General features: G+C 37.1%; 1 protein-coding gene across 1 annotated transcript; it reads right to left on the bottom strand.

The window, feature by feature from the left end:
- Positions 1–705: 705 nt before the first annotated feature.
- Positions 706–19700, bottom strand: LOC124169291 (1-acyl-sn-glycerol-3-phosphate acyltransferase alpha-like). The gene is made up of 5 exons (XM_046547856.1): positions 19402–19700; positions 19141–19274; positions 18887–19068; positions 2951–3179; positions 706–1381 (listed from the first exon to the last, which is right to left on the bottom strand). Exons 1-5 carry the CDS (start codon positions 19593–19595, stop codon positions 1140–1142), a joined length of 981 nt encoding a protein of 326 aa, XP_046403812.1. The 5' UTR covers positions 19596–19700; the 3' UTR covers positions 706–1139.
- Between the last annotated feature and the right edge of the window lie 721 nt (positions 19701–20421).

Below are 20421 nucleotides of genomic sequence, written 5' to 3'. Positions count from 1 at the left end.
TTTAATCACTATGCATGCTTATAAAACACAAAAGATGAGTCAACACCGCTATATTCTACATGATATTGCTAAAATTATCATTTTTTTGACTGCCAAAACTGGTAGCCAAAATTAAACGCAGAGTGCTAAATTATTTAGGCCTTTGAAAGCTCCTATGGAGTGCTATTCTGAGTCATTTCACTCCATCATGACAAATATCAATGGAATACCACTTGATTTATGTCTAGTATAATAATCAAGTCGTTTAGCCAAAGGGGAATATATAAATCTCGACCATTTCACTTGTCATTGTCAAAATAACAATGTTCAGCTAGCTCAAGCATGGAATATAAAAATAATATGCACTTATCAACTCTATCCGCAACACTCAAACGGACACTTCAGGAAATTTTATGTATCCTATCGTATTCAAAGTTCATACTTTTAAATCTTTGGTAAAAATGTGGATCAAAACCGTAATCCTTCACTGCTAAGACCATAAAAAGGTGAATACAAGCATCCTTAATTCCAGCTGCCACTAATCTACTGAACTCGGAATGCAAAAAAATAGATGGGAGTGGTTGTGTAGACAATTACAAAAATTATATCCCTAAAATTACATAAATGTAGAATTTGCAGTGAATAGAATATTAATACTGACGGCAAAAAGCTAGCCAACCACCTATCCCTTAGGTACTTTGGTTTCCTGCATTTTTTTTAAGGTTGTACATGGGAATATTTGACATTAAAATACAATTTGGTGTAAAGTTTCACACATCTGACACGTGTCCCAATATCCCTCACAGAAAAAAAAGGAACATATTCCATGAGCCTTGGCCATGTCAGTACACTTCTGAGAGACTAACTATGTTATGGAATTATTTTAAATACATACATTTGTAATGCTCAATGAATCTGAGCTGTTGATGAAGTTTTAAAATTATAATGAGTAACTCATGAATATGAGTTGCATAGCTGCTCAACAACAAACATTCCTTGGCACTGCCACCGAAAAACAGTAACAATGCCCAAAACCAACTCCTGCACGTTTTCCCACTGCGTCTCCCCATCCAAAACTTGTCAATTACTGACACAGTTTTGAAGCCGGAATGCTACTTCTTGCACGTTAAATAAGACAACATCTGAGAGACAAGACATCATCAATTGATGCTGCTCTTTGGTCCAGCGTTAAATTGGTTTCTGAAAACTTTTTGTGATGGGTTTGAGGTGGAAAGACTAGCAGATGGCCGTGGCCAGCTTAAGTCATTAGATAAAGCTTCGAGAGATGACTCGACGAATGTCGACAGCATCACCTCTCGGGTACGGTTGAGGATCAAATCTAAATCCTCCGGACCAAGTCCACGGGTTTCAATTGGCGGAAGAGCTGTCATAATCACATGACCTAAAAGAAACAAAAAGTGTTGGCACGCATACTCAAATTCACTCTCCCTGTCAAACAAACCGAACATTTATGCATTTTCTTCGGGTTCGCACCGTGTCCGTTGGCTTTTGTTAGCAGTGACAGCATCATCAGGTCAAAGGTTAGTCACAAAATTAATTAAAACATTAAATTGTCAACAAAAGCCAACTGACACAGAACCCGCAAAAAATGCAGAAATCATTTGATAAACGCCGAGAAAATCTTTGAGCCAACATGCAATCCGAAGGTCGATTTGGATAGGTGAGGGTAGAGCTCCAGATGTAGGTTTTTACAGCATTCAGGTTTGCAGTAGGGTAGATTTATGGGTTCCGTTCACATTGTCATTTTGATGGCGATGTTTCTCCTACTCTGCTGAAGGCATCCTCAGGCCAGGCTGAAGACGCCTACAGCACAGAGGTGAGGTGTCGCCATCAAAATGACAGCACGGATGGAATTCGGAAATCTAACCTACTGCATGGGTAGAGCTCACCCCAGACTAAACCACAGGTGTCATTCAAACTTTGAGCAAAGTCAAACCAATATGATACCTATACCGCATGAACGCTCAAAAATTGCCCACCAGATCAAATGCGCTCAGCTGGCAGTAGCTGGAGTAAACACGCTCACCTCCAAGTCTCCACGCTTCGGAGGTGAGCATTTGTGCTCTGGCTACTGCCAGCTCAGCGCATGCATATTGTTGGACTCCAAATGAGCGCATTTGATCCGATGGGTGATTTTTGAGTGTTTGTGCAGTGGAGGTATCGTATTGGTTTGACTTTGCTCAAAATTTGAATGACACCTGTGGTTTGGTCTGGGGTGAGCTCTAACCTTGCAGTAGGGTAGATTTCCAGATTCCATCCTATTTTTCATTTTGATGGCGACAGTTCGCCTACTGTGCTGTAGGTGTCTTCAGCCACGCCTGAGGACGCCTACAGGAGAGTAGGAGAAACAGCCATCAAAATGACGTGGATGGCACCCCAGAAATCTACCCTACTGAGAACCTGAGCACTGTGAAAATCTAAATCAGGAGTTAGTGAAGAGTTCTCGGGATCGCCACCGGGTCAGGAACTCCAAATCTGCCAACGTTTTGATGTCCGACTTGGTCATCGTCCTCAGGGCTGTGAATGTCGAGTAAGAATTTTGACTTGCTTATATACAGTCACTCTGGTGGTCAGGTGACTGCTGATTGGCTGACGTCAGCGGCATGCTCTGATTGGCTGGTGTGATGGTTTTGTCTAGCCTTTCGTATAGTCTTGAGCACAGGTTTCCAAGTGCTGCTCAAAGTCACCTGACCACCAGAGTGACTGTATATAAGCAAGTCAAAATTCTCACTCAACATTCACAGCCCTGAGGACAATGACTGAGTTGGACACCTAAACATCGGCAGATATGGCGTTCCTGACCCGGTGGGATCCTGAGAACTCTTCACTAAGTCCATTCGCCGGGAAAGCACGAAATCTTTCTGAATCAGGAGCTCTACCCTCACCTATTCAAATCAACCTTTGGGTTGCACGAATCGAATATCAACAAAAAAGATATGGTGACATTTACCAGGATCAAGGTGCTTTTGGTGTCCATCGAGGAAATAATACGAAGAAAACACGACAGGTAGGATTGGAATCTGTGCCGAGAGAGCGACGTGGAATGCACCCTTCTTGAAGGGAAGCATCATTCCCGTGGAGCCACTGTTGCCTGCACCATTTCCAGCTTTCATCAGAGCAGCAGTTTTCATGGGACCACAAGCATTGCGAGTTCCTTCGGGAAACACCCAGAGTTTGATCTACATCAAATAAAAAAGAAGAAGCACAATGAGAAGAAACACGAAAAAAATGCATCTGCCACAACGCTCTGTAAGAAAAATCCAATTCAAATTTTTGCAAGTACCTACTCCGAGTAGTTCGTTAAATTCTAAAGCAATTAGCACTGAGTTGCAGAAACATTTGTAACACAAAAGAAAATGTTGAAATTACGCTAGGTTAACAGATACTAAACAAGATCAATCCGGCAATTTAAAAAATTTCATTCACTCCCGATAAAAGAAATTTAAAAAGCTTATTGGCAACCAGAATCCAAGTGAATACTTTGCATGACTGATTAAAGAGAGCAACATGAGATAAGCTTGTTTACTGACCATATAAACAGCTGTGGCATATCTGTTATTATTATGTATTATTTTCATTGATGCAAATAAAATATTTGTTGTCAGCCTAATATGTGACAGCTTACCGACCTGATGTTTTTCCCAGCAAATCATTCGTGTGAAAATTTTCCAGGCTTAACACAGGTTGATGTACTCTAACGCAGGCAATATTTATGGGATTTAAGAAAAATTTCTGATCCAGGTCTCTTTCGGAACTTTTTTATAAACCTTATTATAAAAAAACGGCCAATCACGACAAATAAGCCCCTGCCTTACCACATCAACCAGCTGCTCACATCGCGAAGGGCTGTTAGAAAAGCTCCATAGAAAACCACAAATGGAAAAGGTTCATCTCCAAAATTTCAGCCCCCATGGAATATATCAACCGGAGGGAAGTCAGAAAATTTTACCTAAGCTCCATGAATTGTACTCCGACAACTGCTGATAGTAAATTAATTTATTATATCCAGCTATTATTTCAGAGTCAATCCATTATCTATATCAGGGGTTCATCTAGGAATTAAGGCTTTAGGGGGTAGTTTAGGTGCAACTAATACCAGATTGTGTGGGGGTATGGTATACCCACCTGGATAAGAGGTAGGTGAGATTAATAAATTGTGGAATTTTAAGATAAATGGTTGAAAATGGTGAGTTTTACGGCTTTCTGAGGTATATTTTTATTAATCCTTACACTATTCTATTAGTAATATCAATCCAATTAAGTAAAATGGATTTAAATTAAAAATTTCTCTGAGCTCTGGGGGGGGTTTATCCCCCAAAAAACCCATCCCTTGCTGCGCCACTGATCTTTCCAGTTGCTATATCTTGCCAGTTGCTAGATTTGAGTTGGTTTGTTTGGGTGCATCGGCAGCTCGAGTCATTTTGCACAGACAAAATCATTATTTAAGCATAAAAGCATTTTACTAACTATAAATATCTGCTACTGCATAATTTGAAGGTGAAAGACCATAATTATTATCATTTGAGTACTTTACCAATTAAGGTAGGTTTGCATGGAGTATTTAAAAATTATTCTCAGTCTCCCTTCCCTTCATGTACTTCCCACTTCAATTCACAATAAGGCCCACCCCCTTACATTCCATCTAAATATCCTAACCTCATTTTTTTCACTCTATCTAAAAATTCCTATTCTCTTCCTTCCTCTCCCTCGTTTACTTATCGTTCTACCCTCTAACACTGTGTTCAACATACCCATACTCCACTCCAGGGATGTCACTTTTAAAAAATATTGGGGGGGAAAAACCAGGGACCTTGCCCCGGGAAACTTTATTAGGAGGGGGTCAAACTTTATTAGTAGTGAGTTTTAAGTTTTCTAAGCATTTTAGAAGAGTCATATGATCAACATTAGAACCCTGATAACTCGAATCTCGATATCTGGACACTACAGGGAAAAATCGACAAGCCTGACACATTTTTTCCTCACACCCATAATGAATTTTTGAGGGGGCTCGGGCCCCATGGAGTCAGCGCCACCGCTCTACTCAGTATTCGCTCCATCCATACCTTCTGTCTCCTCTGTATCTCAGCCAGAAACTGCCTCTCCCTTTCAAAACTATTATTTGTTTTAATTTATTAAAAACCTTTATGTATTTCATTTACGAAGTAGATTACTTGGGTACCTATTATGATAATTGCCTATGACTGTTTCCAACATACCCCATTTGCTTTGAGTTTAAGTTGAAACAGCAAGTATTTATTGCACCTCCAGCAGTTGTTGTCAGCAATAATCTAATTGAGACCAATTTAACTGAGACCATTGACGATCAGTAGCCATTATTTTCCATCCCCACCAACATCACAGCCAAGGCAATAGCGAGAAGAGGCTCAACCATTCCTCCCAAAAAAAATTACCCTGATCATAGCATATTTTTTTCTTTTAGCCAGTGAAAATCAACAGTACATAATAACCCATCAAACAAGCCCTGCCATAAGTCCTAGCTATAAGGGGAGGGGGCCAAAAGCTAGGATTAACGATGCTCAGAACAATCGTGAATGGGACTAAATAGATGGTATAGCACAGATTAATTAAGGAACTAAGGAAGGTGGAAAGGCTGAGGATAGGCCTTTGCATACTCCAGAACAATCACTATTAATTCAGATTGCCAGCCCAATATAAGACGAAGTACTCTGACATTTCATATACCAGTGATTCAGGTGTCTTGCAAAAATATAATCTGAAAAAATCTTCTGACAAAATTCTTCTTACTAACATCTACTGTGCAATTCCAAAAAAAATTGTGATTGTTAAAGCTGTTTTTTCCCAGAGAACAGCAATTAATAAAGTAATAAATCAAAAATTGTCTTGCCATTTTTCACCTCAGCCCTGCAAATAACACCACATTTCAGCAATAGTCACTCTCCTTCAGGAGATTCTTCCAACTACATTCCAGAGTTATTCCATGGCACATAATACTAGGCTAATCTAATTTTCTACAAAGATAGAAAACAGTAAAAGTAATAAATCATTCTCATTGAGGGAACTTTCCACAAACATTAGACAAGACAGCATTCCAGGTGTTTTAATAATAAATGGTGCTTAGAAAAATACCAAGTAAAATGGGTTATAAGAATTAGACTCATGATAAAAATTGGTAAAACTCAAATGTAATTAAACCCCTTTACATACCTAGCAATCCACAGCCTCATCTAAAAATGAAAAAAGTGGCCTAAGGATTCTTAAGTTTGTATAAGCTGTCCATCAGCTTTGGAGGTTATGTAGGGCTATTTTATACATGTATGATGCAAAAACCTGCATTTTGCGTGTCACTATGGTAATCTTTGTATTCAACATGAATTCTAAAAGCAACACCTTAGTTTTCAAAGACCATATTTCTATTGATTGATAAAAAGGGTGAAGTATTTCAAGCAATAAAACTAAATTCACCATGAATAATGATAAATAACTATGTATTAGGTAAATTACACTCAAATTAAGGGGGAAATCTTTTCTTAGGGTCCAGCATAACTAATCAGTTCCTGAAAAGTTGAAAGAAAAAATGACAATAAATGATAGCAATATTCCAGAATCAGCAGCAACCTGAAATAGCTCTAACTACAATTCAAAATATGGAGAGATTTAACTTGTAACACAATGACTCACAATAAAACTTTGAAAAACTTGAATGCATTTTAACCCCTTTACACATCAAGTGAGCACAGTGTTATTTCTCGGACTATTCTTTCTGGGTTTGAGTATTTTGTACAGAGAAAATAGAACCCATTATTGGTGGTGTGTATAAGGCAATTGCTGACTCATTTGATGGGGAATTTTAGGGTTATGCAATGCAGCAGCGCCAATTTTTCAATGTTTTAATTTATGGCTTGAACTTACATCGAGGAATTCGTTTAAAAAAATGCTTATTTGTGCTGTGAAATCAAAAACTTAGCAAATTCACCGAAAAAAGCTTTCCCAACTATGTAAAAAGTCATTATATAGACCAAAAATACTAAAAATTGCACAAGAACTAAAACTGCGCTTAAAATTGTGAAAATCAAGGAATCGTAAAGATTTTTTGACAACCCTCCCACATTAGATGAATACAGGCTAAGTAACATTTCCCTTGTTTTAGTTTCTCTCGTTCTTTGAAGTAATCACAAAATTTGAATTTTTTAGCCAGATGATTTATAACAGTAGAAGGCTACTTTTCACAGTAAAGAAATCAATTCATCTAGCATTTCAGAAATCAAACTTGGAATTTGGGTTAGAGTAAAAATTTCTTTTGGTCTATGGTTTAATTTCTCCAGATTTACCGATAACAAGTGATGCCTATTTTTTGAAAGACTCATGACATACCTTTACCTATTTGCCGGAGTATAAACGTTAAAAGAAATTTTTAATATATATCCAGGGAACTCTCTAACCACACCCTCGCATCTTAAAAGAGTGCTATATATGATGAGAACAAAGCATTATCATATTAGTACCCAAATGGAACATGCTGGAATGCATAATATCATGAAAAATAGCACATTTCACAGAAAACATGATTAGACAACAATAAAAGCTTTGAAAACCAACACCAAACACACCTCACAAGGGTACCTAAATTAGCAAAAAGAGTGAATTAGAATATTAACATTAACTTCGATCCTTGTAATAATTGAAGGGAAGGTATTTATTTAACATAAAAAACAAAACTGCCCACAATAAACATGACAAAATAGAAATATGTATGCCGTACACAAAATATGATGGAGTTTTATAAAAAAACATCACATTTCAAAAGCAACACTTACGTAGATGATATTAAAATAGAATTTAATGAAATGAAAACTTGGTTAACACATAACCTACCACCTGCATGATTTTCTTCTCTCAGATGAAAAAAATTAATAACCATATTCTAATATTTAATCACATTGACCTGGAATTACCAAGGTATTATTTTGTCATTCCTCCTGAAAAGAAGCATTAAAACAAATAAGTTTCCAAACAAGCAATTATATAAATCTTTTTCAAGCCAGCCTCAAACAAGTTCAAACGGTTGTTTTACATGGTGCAGATTTTTACACATGTGAAGGAAATGAAATGATATACATGTATTAATGAAATGATTGCAGATAATGTATTCAACAGTGTTCGGCGAGATGTTGTGGAACATAATGATACAATGATAAATGAAGAGCAAACTTAGTGCATGTCCACAGTAATTTTATTTGGTACGACGCGTTTCAGCGACCTTACTTCGCTATCATCAGGCATATGAAATGGCATTTATTACGAAAATATGGCATTTTGTACCTGATGATAGCGAAGTAAGGTTGCTGAAACGCGTCGTACCAAATAAAATTACTGTGGACATGCACTAAGTTTGCTCTTCATTTATCATTGCAGATAATGCCCAGTTCCGTCATTCATACATCCACACAAGCATTAAGAGACATCTCCATTAACAACAGCAAAACAACCCTCATGCAAGTATTATACCAATAAATTGTGGAAAAAAGGGAACCACGTAAAACAGTCTAAAGGCCTGGTTACACGATACATTGACACGTATGGGTTAATGTCTAAATGTATGAACGCGAGAATGAACGCCAAAATGCACCGTGTAACCACCCAACTTGAGCGAATGCATGCACAGAAAATAGAACCTATTCTAATTTAGTTCATGCATTCGTACATGTTCCGTTCCCGTTCACCAAAATCATTCACACAAACGTACATTAACTTGTAGGTGTTAATGTACCGAGTAACCAGGCCTTTATTGGAGGGACTTTCTTGAACACCTTATCATCCAGTCAGACCATAATACCCGCACAACCTCCGTTTCAGAATAAACAATTCATTGTATGGAAATATGAGGAAAATCTACATCTTACTGAAAGTATTGTGGATATTGCCAGCCTCAGTGGCGGCAGGATGAAGTTCTTGCCTGCCAAACCAAAGGTCGTGGGATCGAGTCCGCCTGGGTAAGTTACCCTTATCCAGTGCTGTTTATGGGTTAATGAAAATAAATAAAATAAAATAAATAATAAATATAATATTGATACTAGAGGGTAACCAATGTAATATTTAAAAAAAATCCTGAGACTAATAAACAGTCTCTGACCAGGGTACTGATTTGTTAGTACCTTACTCACTGCAGCAATAACAATGTCAAAAATTTCCATTTGATCATAGGATAAAGTGAATATGACAATCCAACGTAAAGCATGAGGTAGATACCCCACCACCATATGTACAAGGCTATGCAAAGATTTCTTAATTCTTAACGCCACACACCAGTTAAATAAAGGAAAAAAGTGATAATGTGGGGGTTAGAAAAATCAATGCCGAGAGATGTAATTTTTTGTTTCAGAACACCATTCACCCAAGCTACAGAGCCTAATTATATTGGGCGACCTAATTTGTAATTGTAGATAAAGTGAATGAAATGATAAAGTGGAAACCAAAAATTTTAACAGTCTATCAGACTTAATATGTAAAAGTTGAATATGCTAGGCCAAAATAACATAATTTTATTTGTTTAAAATATTACAAGGCCCATAGTTTTCATTCAACCATACAGACCCATAACTTAATATGATATGAAAAATGATGATGACCAAGCCAGGGAAGCTTGTGTTAAACCTTTATGTGCACAATTATTTACAAAAAAAATAAATCACCAACACATCACACGAAGAACCAAATGCAACTTACATATATATAATTGAAAAGAAACCAAGTTTTGCATTAAAACACCACCATTAGTAGAAAACAAATGCAGTGATACCATCATTTATAGGCTCCAATGGTATTTCCTCCGAAGACAAGAGCATACAGAAGTTACCCAATAGGCCATAATAATCTTCTTATCAGCAGCTTTCCCCTCTATCCTACAAACTTATTTTGCTTTTGGTTACAGAAATGATGACATTTAAGAATTCAGAACCAAGCCTAAAAATAAATAACTGACTAATCAATTCTTTCCGACCTGAAAACTACGCAAAGTTGCCAAAAATAGAAGTTAACAGAATAACACCAGTGCTGTAGTTGGGCCGGTACAGGCTGGTACGGTATATCCCCTAAAATCCAAACACGTTATAAGCGTACCGGTTAAACTATCTTTTTAAATCTATAAAAAATAGCCCTACTGTAAGTGTTCCGATGGATTTCAGAAAGAAAAATCGGGAATGATTATTTACTTATTCAGAGTTATCTCGTGGCACAACTTGGAACTAATACAAGAGTTGGAGTTCGACATTTCAATCGCGGCCGGATGTATAATACATGCTCAGATGCTTGCAAATTCTGGTGAGTATTGCCTAAATTTTTCTCCCAACTACAGCACTGAATAACACAATGGATTGACTATACGATATGAGACCTAAGGGAAGGTAATATGATATGGAATGGAGATTGTGACACTTGGTAGCAACCAATTTAAAACATAGATTCAAAAACCTATCAATTCCATTATTGCAGACTCCACTTTTGAATCCATTCAAGTGAAATGAACAATTCAGAGCCTTAAATACAAACAAATTTAATAGATATAATAAATTACGGGGGTGGGGAATTATTGTATAAGATAAAAGCTAGTCAAGTGTCTGATCTGAAGTGTAGTGCTTTGCAGTGCAGAAACTGATGCTGATAAATGAGTATAATACTTTGTTAGGTTCCCAGAAAATATTTAAATTGGCACATCCCGGGTTTTGTAGGATGGTTACATCCTCAGGTGACTGATCGTCAGGTAACATCAGTAGCATCATACAATAAGATCTAACCATGTCACGAAACATGGGTGGTGCCAATTAAAATATTTTCAGTGAACCTAACAAAGTTTTATCTGTTATTAAAATGGAGAGGTTTCACAAAATTAAGCTTGAAGTTATCACTTATACTGAGGAAAGAGGATGAGAGAAGACTGGAGGCATTCGAGGTGAGGGTGAGGAGGATAATGGAGAAGGTGAAATGAATCGAGATAAAAAGGAACAATGAAGTGCTTGACATGGTGAGCAAGGAGAGGAAACTTACAAAAGAGATATGGATGAGACAGTGGGCTAGGTTGGACCGAGTACCGAGCTGAGAGGAAAAACTGAGAACCATTTTAAAGGGAATATTGTTGGGTAATTGGGGAAGGAAGAGGAAAAAAATAAGATCTATAGACATAGTAAAAAGGAAGAGGCCTCAATGATAATTGAAGAGGGAAGTTCAATTTTGGGAGAAGGTACAGGCCAAATGCTTCAAGCAAACCTCGCTTTCATGCTGGAATACTAAGCTCCAACAGGAACCGACTTAAAATAGAGATTCCACGAGGCTGGAAGCATAACCATAAACATTTACACATAAAATAAAGTATTACTTAAATGAGAAATTATGTCTCGTATATAACTTTTATAAGGTCAATCCAGGAATAAACTGCCTCTGAAGTTCTTCATCTCATACATATGGAGGATGTCTGTTTGCCAGCCCGCTATTCATTTCCACACTGAGACACGGATTGCAACCTAAGTTCGTAAATAGGTGGACCTCATGCTCCCAAACCCAGTAATGCTACTTTCAGTTGTGTCCTTTGCGTAATTTTCCCATTTTGGTCTGTTACGTCACGTCCGATAACTTCGGCAACTTGACATCCTGAAAGGTAGGCACACCTCTTGACGCGATCATAGAGAAAACTAAAAAACCCATATGATCATGTAATCCAAGTTTCCCACTCCTCCAAGCAGGCACGCAGCTATGAATTACGGCTAGGGAGGGGTCTTAGGAGCAACTAATATTGGGGGGTATGGTATAGGCGGATCCAGGGGGGGGCACGTGCCCCCCCCCCAGACCCTTAAAAATATGTTAGATTTTTAATACGGTCCCATTATCATTTCGTTCGTTTTGTATAACGAAGTATACTTGTGCCCCCCCTGAACAAAATCCTGGATACGGCCTTGCTTGTGCCCCTCCCAGAAAGAAATCCTGGATCCGCCCCTGGGGTATGGAATATGGGAGGTGCGGGTGCCCTCCCCCAGAAATTTTTAAGATAAATGGTTCAAAATGGTGAGTTTTACAGCTTTCTGAGGGATATTTTAGTAATCCTTACACCACTCTAAGAGTAATATATATCCAATTAAGTAAAATGGATTAAATTTTAAAATTTCTCTGAGTTCTTGAGGGGGGTTTTATCCCCAAAAACCCCCCTTGCTGTGCCTTCTATCTAAGTACTATCTTTCTTGGGCAACGCCGGGTGGCCTGCTAGTTAACAATAAATATTTTTAAACTGAATATGTGATTATGGTAATCTTGTGAAAAAATATGAATTTTAAATTGCAAAAATGTATACCAAATTTGCAATGCCTAGGGATTGCCATTTTTTAGCCTGGATGTATTAGACCAGGGATTTATCTGTAACCTTGGTATCAATGGTAAATGAAACATGATCCCTTTCCCAGTGAATTAGTTGAAGAAATTCTTATTGGGATCTCTATCGGGTCAAATAATACCTAGCCAAATGGAGCTGGCCATGGATAATTTGACCAGGTGGAGTACCTCCAAAGAATTTCTCAAAAAACAGCAAATCATAGAATTTACTAAAAAGAGTGACATGATTTTTTTATAATTTCAAATACCTTACTTTATAAAAAGCGTTAAAGCTGTAATTGGGAATATTGAATAGATGACCATATGCCACTGACTCCGCCAATCTGAGCTTAACCCATTAGTGCATAAAGTTATTTTTCTTAAATATTCATTTAGAAAGTAAATATTCTAGTTCATTTTAACTTATTTATGCAATTTTCAAATTTTTATAATCAATAGTTTAAACAATACAGCCCATCCGACATCTCGGACGATCAGATGCCAGTGTTGATTACAGATTCAGAATAGTACACAAAAACTTGATAATATAGAAAGTAAAAAGATCAACCCTTAGAAGAAAAATGAGATAAAATTTATCAACATATGGAGCAAAATACTACAGTAAAAAATAATTTACTTGCCCCGTGTAGGTGACTGAAAATTCTTCCAATTCCATGTCTCACATAAATGCTTCTCAAGTCGATAAATTCAAGGAATCAACTAAAATATTAGCAGGGCGGTGAAGACAGACATCCATTTGCACTTAACCTTTTCCCTACTGTACATGTATATATACGTGTGGACGTTTCCTGACCCGGGAGACGACGGGCGTATATATACGTGTGAGATTTTCCCGGCCAGTAGAACGAAAGCCGTATAAATACGTTTTCTAGCTTTCCCCCTTTTAGATTGGTCGTGGGTTTACGACGTCTTTGTCTCGGGACCCAATGCTTAGGGGTTTAGGATCAACCCTCGGAATCCGGGGGAGCAGGTACCGGGACCCTTCGTCTTTTATAACCCCTCTCAGCGGTAAGGTACAGCGGTCATACAATTATTTATACAGTCAATTTTCGAAATAAATATTTGTTCACTTCTCAAGAAATATACACTAAGAATTGAATTATTTGTCTTTTGAGCAGCGTTTACAATTTTTAAACGAAATTCTACGACAAATATTAACTTATATCTCGAGTTAATTATAAACATCAACATGGAAATTGTTGCTGCATTAAATGCGTTAATAATGGCCTTAGAACTTCGTTTAAAATTTGACAATGCTCAGATAAAAATGAGGAATTCAATTCAAAGTCTGTAATTTACGTGCAAGCAACAATTATCCATTTGCTAAATACATATAAGCAATACATAAGTTGACCGCGAACCAATGCCGCAGGTAGGGTTGTAAACCCGGAAAGGAGGGAGCGCAACTACTCTCGGAGTCCGAGATAATGCGAAGTCCCTGCGTGGAGGGGTCGAAAAAGGTTCAGCAAGACCCTTCTTAACGAATGCCCTCCAAAAATGCTCCGTACCCCGATAAAGAAGAGTCTCTTGGGGCTCAGTACAGCAGTGATGCTAAGACGAAAACTCTGCCGTCTCGAAAGGGTTAATATAGTATGAAAATGTGGCGAAAGTCAACTGAAGCCCAGAAAAAAAAATTAAATACGCGTGTCCGATATATGCGATGCTATGAACTAATGGGTTAATAGGCCATCCTGCAGAGGAGTGTCCCATTTTTTGTTAGTAAGAAGCAGGACTTATTTATTTCCACCCTCCCAAGCATTTTTGTCGCTGAGTTATGAAATATCTGTTATACCACAATATTGATCGATAGAAAATACCTCCAAACTATTTAATACAAACTCTCTCCACATCAACAATGGAATTGGAGTATGCAAACAATGTACTGCCATGAAACCTCTGCCAATATCAAAGTTCAGCATGATTTTCAAGGAAAGTAAAAGACCAGCCCCTAACTTATGAGGTGATTACATTCATGACCATTGAATTATCATAAATCATGCTATCATTGCATTAGCTTTCAACCGTTACGGTACATATAATCCATCTGAAAAGGAAGAATTAAACACTTGCCCAAATGAGATACAAGACCGCTACAAACCCAAGATCCACACACAATGACCACCACTGACAACAAAGAATGAAGGTTAGTGAATAGCCGCAAGGTATTTAGCAAAGCCCAGAGGTCTGAAACCTGAAGAAGAAAGGACTGATGTGATTAAATATTATTTACCTACTTGGCTGATAAGAAAGCCATCAGGTGACATACAGCTTCTGAAAAGAAAAAAAATGCAAAATGCAACTGTGGAATTAATGAAAAACTTCAATACATAGGGATCCGAGGAGTAAAAAAATAACCAATTCATAATACGTTTGAATTAAAGAGTATTTCTCAATATCATAGAGAATAGAAAAATTTTTCTAGAAAATTGATAAGATATTCTCAAAAACATAAATAAAATTGATGGTAGAGGACAATGGTGCTTTCACAATAAACATAAATATAAGCTAGGCAGACATAGATCCAACTCCTATCTCTGAGCAACGCAGAGAACTCTACATTGCCCATTCATAACACCTTCATCTACTAAATTTGACAAGTTCAACTTACTTCATGTGAATCTACTGTGGGATTCAAAAGCAAAACATCCTAAGCCAGAGTTCAAGCAAATAGGTAACAGTTTTACTAATATCAATGACTCAACCGATTGAAAATATGCACTTCATTACTGCTTGCATAGCTAAGTACCTTGTAAATTCCATAGAAGCAAAGAAAACTTTATTAGGATGGTTTTATCACCATGACCCACAATCAGGTGAATATGAGCTAACAACCATTGACAGAATATATACCCATAGGGTTGGTAAGGAAGATAATTTAAGCCTGATACTGTAAGATTGCATAATATCTAAAGACATGCAGATTTTACACTGTAAAAACAAACCGCAAGCAGGTGGGTGGTAAATCCAAAATAAGGAAAATAAAATTTTAGAATTTGATCAAACTATAACATTAAAGAAAATGCTGAATTCACAGGATTTAGGTATGTGAACCTTTGGTTCTCAATTAAGTGCAACTATCCCAGATGTGTTTATTCCCCTAATGTGCTTTCAGGTAGAGTCTACAAAACCAGTTTTTCTAATTCATCCCCGAGAGTTATACTTCAACCTGTGTGTTCCGAAGTCTCTCTCTGGCACCTCGGCTGTCAAAATATGCATATATAGGAATAGATACATTCATAAAGTATATCTTATTAAATGATAATTATCTCCAAATGTATATACAGTGAGTCCTCATTCTACGTCACCCTGTTTAACGTCATTTCGCGATAACGTCACGAAAATTTTGAGATCGTAATTCGTTCATCGCTCCTTTGCTTCACGATAATGTCGTCTTTTAAATTTCGCACGAGAAACAACGTGAAGCGGCGGGCGTTGCAGGTTGTTCGTTTTGTGGGCGGTAATACAGTCAGTCTAAACAAAGTGTAAAACGGTGTGTTTATTGTTAATTGCGATTACGGTTATAGCAAACTTTCTGCTAAATGAATTCTAAGGTAGGTGCGCGAGGCTTTGCTTGACATAATGGTTTTCAGGAACCTAAAAAGTGATTTCAAGGAATTTTTCCGTGTAGAACTTGGAGTTTTTGTCGTCACTTTTTTCGCCGTGTTCACCATAATTTAGGTTCCTGTAACTGCGACGATGTTTCAGCGATGATGATGCCCAGGCTACGCTCGCCTTGGTGACCACCATAGCGAAGCCAAAAAGCAAATGCGGGAAGATACAAAAATGGAAAAGGATTTATGTCACTGCTGCTGTGCGAAAAATCCACAGAGAAAAAATCATTCGCCTTGACCGGGATTCGAACCCGGATCCCTCGATTTCCGGCCGAGTGCTTTAGCCAGTTAAGCTACCGAGGCGTCGTTCATCCCTGCGGAAATTTGCAAGTGACTCCCGTAAAAGTTATCACCGTGGCTAGTCCCGGTATACTTAAATTCGTCACTGCTGCTATTGTCGTCGATGAAGACAGGAACTCGTATTTATGCCATAGTTTGGCATTCCCATCGTAAAAAATGCCCCAGATATGATACGCTAAAATTTTTTCGCGTGGGAATTGTGAGGTCTAGCAGCCGATATTCACTTTTTACATTGTTTCTTATAGGATATTATGTTTCGATTAACGTCATTTCGTTTATCGTTACATTTTCCAGGAACGGTAAGTGACGTTAAACGAGGACTCACTGTAAAATCAACTATAAACACTATCAAAATATATGATTCTTGACCCTTTCTCTAAAAGCTTGACTTTGTTCATTATGGGTGATTATTCAAGGCAACCAAGTTGACAGAAAATAGATATGATGGTTTTGTATTAAGCTATGGAAATCAAATTTACTATACTTCAATGAAAATATTTAGCTATCTACTACAGATCATCCTGTGGTAAACCTTTGCACAAGGAGACAATTAAACTTTTTCCAAACCCATAAATCCAAAGTTTTTTTTCTAATTAATGGCTTATTAAGTTTAGAGTATATCAGATTGCATTCAATTTTGATCATTTTTAACGGCTTAGAAATTTTTAAATACTCAGAATCCGATGGATAAAATTATTACGAAGGCTTCCGCCGTGTCCAATCATCACTCAGAATCCTGTGTTTTAATAATTGGCTCAAACTTATTTCTAATGAATGACATAATTTCCTTTCATTAGTAGAATTTCAAGTTCAAGAGCAGTCAAACTATGTCAGATAGTCTGCAATTTTCAAGGGCCCCCCCAGGCAGTAGCGGATACAGAAAAAACTCAAGGGGGGGGATTAACCCTTAACCAGTGACGTGAAATATTTGTTACACTACCAGTGACGTCTTGGAGACCGCAATAAATCAAAAATTCATAAAATGTTGCAACGCCATTGTTATTGTTTTGTTTAATTTTTGTTTGAATGCTTAACTATTCTTAAACTTATATTAAAATTTTTACACTCCCAATACGAACCAATTTGTCATTAAAAATTGTGATTTGAAGCAGGCTCAAAAAACTGATGCCCAAAACACTTGAGTTATTATTATTCTATTTATGCATCAATATGTCGCCAGATTTAAAAAAAAGCCTTAAATGTTAAAGTTGGAAGGCTAAGTAGTAAGTAGCTATGACATTTATCCAGCTTATTCCTTTCTTGATGCTTTATGCTAGTGACATACGGTCTCACAGACCGCTAATCGAATTGAAATTCAAATTTACAAAATTTTATTAAAATGAACATTAATTTTTAAGAGTAGGATGTCCTTGTTATGCAAAAATATGAAGCTAACGAGAATTATAGATATTTTGAAATATTAATTTTGAAAATATTCATAATTTTAGAAATGCAGCGGTCTCTCAGACCGCACGTCACCGGTTAAGGGTTAAATATATCTTGACCTACCTTGACTTTTATTGTATTGAAAAATAATTAAGGGACATGCAAAGTTAAAGAACTTTAATTTAAACTTACAATATGCATATACAAGACAAGGCCATTTAATGATATAAAAAAGTTACAATTGTGGTTCTGCAATGTTAGGCAATGGGGACGGCTCTGCAAGGGTGGGGGGGGGGGGGGTGCACGCACCCATTGCGCCCCCATATGTATCCACCACTGGCCCCAGGCCAAAAGAAGCAAGGAGAATTTTGACGGAGACCATCTTATCACCATTTTTCCATTCCTCAATAAAGTGAGGAGTCTCAAATTCAGTCACTAATTAGAATCCACAATAATGATACACCACACTCTCATGGATTCTAAATAAACTATTATTAGCACATTAAAAAAACCTTGCTGCTTGATTACCTCACCTTGGAAGCTTATGTATCTTAAGTTTATTAAAATTAATAAGAATAAAAATACTCTGAAGGCTTGAGCACTTAAATTTCCACAATTATCAACAAGGCTGGAAGATAAAAATGTTAACCATTGAATGCTTCATTTTATATAGGTTGAGAGAATTTAAAGTGAAAATTATAATACTAAGAAATGAACAGCAGATTCATTTATGATCCAGGATATAGTTCAATTACATCAATAATATCTTTATCGTTATAATGCAGACAAATGAACCATGCATTCAATTGCTTGTGTGCCTTTAAAAATTTCCATTTGGGTTTATAAAAAGGGCTATAATGAATAAATTATCAGGAAATCTGCTTGCCGTAATAATGAATTAAACATAACTGCATTAGTAAGTGATAAAATGGTAACCACTTCAAACATTTCATGATGCTCCTTGCAACATAAATTACAGAGCATAAACATAATATAAATGTCCAATGTACATTAAAATATAACTTTAATAGTAAATCCGAACGAAAACAATCATGAGATTGAAATATGTTAATTGGGAACACCAATACTGGTAATTAACATATGTTATCACTGGTACGCGTAAAAATATCCAATTACCCACGTTAAAAGGGGAACAATTAATGGTAACCGTCAGCACAGTTGCACTCCACACTACCACAAACTTATCGCTATTTAATCATGGACAGGGAACTTACTTTCTTCTCCTTTATTTTAAAAGTAGCGGCATTGATTGTTTCGCGAGCTTTCTCGGAATTGAACCGATCTATAAAGATGAGCCCACACAGCCAAGCAGCAATACCAAATGGCCATGCATACAGGAGCTCCTTCTTGGCCACCACAGTACATTTCTCCATGACAGGCCATAGCTCGAACATCCCTATAATAATCACAAAGATTGTAAACTCATGAAAATGCTAGGACAAGAATTCAGCTAAAAACATATACTTACCCAAAACGTCAAGGGAGCTTTGATGGTTCGCAACGATAACACAAGCCTGCTCCTTTTCGAGATGTTCCCGACCACGCAATTCCCATTTTAATCCTAACAGACCCGATATGTGCCGACAAAGGAAGGATGCCAACCTGCAATACAAAACATCAATTAGTAAACAAAGTCTTTTCGAAATAGTAAATAGCATATACGTGATATTATGTAATCCTTTCACTACATCGATACAAACGTAATTAGCGGGCTAATCATATTACTCACAAAAGGTTTTTCACTTCTCCAGGCCTCCACATCATTATGGGAATCACGAATACAGCAATTGCCATCACAATTCCATAATATAAACAAAATTTGATGTAATACCGAAACACTTTACTGGTTTCATACAGAAAAGGTAAAATTAAAACCAGTCCTACTATGACTAACTCTGTAGAATTCAGCGCCATTTGAATCATAGGAGATATATTGGAATGATATCTTCCAGCGACAGAATAATAACACCTCAATCCAATCTTCTTCACAAACCACAACAAACGTCGCCCATCACGATTATCCAGACGGCCCGGAAGCGACTGAAGCGACGACGAAGCATAAAGCGTATTAAACAGTTGAAACAAAGCGGACAAATGAAGATCTACAAACTACTGCCGTGAAATTCAAGTTAGCCGAGCTCAGAAACACCACTGAAAACTACACAGAAGAAGAAGAATAACCACACTAGGAATACTTATTCTGCATAAATAGGTGACATACGGCATAATACACGAATTGTTAAGAAAGATTCTTCAAAAGAATAAGATTCATCGGCATAAATGGATAAAATCAAAATCAGAAAAAACTGTGGTCACACTCATTCCAACGATATCTTCCATCTGCATAAGCAGACGATGTAATTAACTATAAAAGAATTATGATTCTGTTTGTCATCAAATTACCTAAATCCGTTTTCCAAAGGCACACCATTTTATTCTGCCAATATTCATTAACAATCGTACTTACATCGAATTTTTGCTGGAACAAATGACTTTGAGGAATTTGAAACTACATAGCCACACAAAGGCATGCGTCAACCAGTTATCCTTCGATCTAAAATTTTCAGCATTGGAGTGAGTCCAGCTTGAATTTAAATTTCCATTTTGAATTCAGCCCATTGATGAATCCACGGATCTGTGACCAAGGCGAGGGAAATCCTCTCCCTCTAAAACCAAGAGAAATTTTTTGCCGAGCCTTGTAGCTTTACTCTATAAAATTTAGCGTGATCTTCCAAATGGCGCGCATTAT

The sequence above is a fragment of the Ischnura elegans genome, chromosome 12 (assembly GCF_921293095.1).
Source record: "Ischnura elegans chromosome 12, ioIscEleg1.1, whole genome shotgun sequence".
NCBI classification, from domain to species: Eukaryota; Metazoa; Arthropoda; class Insecta; order Odonata; family Coenagrionidae; genus Ischnura; species Ischnura elegans.
The sequence above is the reverse complement of the archived record's forward strand: the minus strand, read 5'-3'. Positions and strand labels throughout refer to the sequence as shown.

Excerpts from the sequence above, each read along its gene's own strand:
- LOC124169291 (XM_046547856.1), bottom strand. The coding sequence starts at position 19,595 with ATGATTCAAATGGCGCTGAATTCTACAGAGTTAGTCATAGTAGGACTG. Across the intron at positions 19,275-19,401 it reads GGAGAAGTGAAAAACCTTTT|GTTGGCATCCTTCCTTTGTC; the intron begins GTGAGTAATATG and ends TTTGTATTGCAG. Across the intron at positions 19,069-19,140 it reads AAGCTCCCTTGACGTTTTGG|GGATGTTCGAGCTATGGCCT; the intron begins GTAAGTATATGT and ends TGATTATTATAG.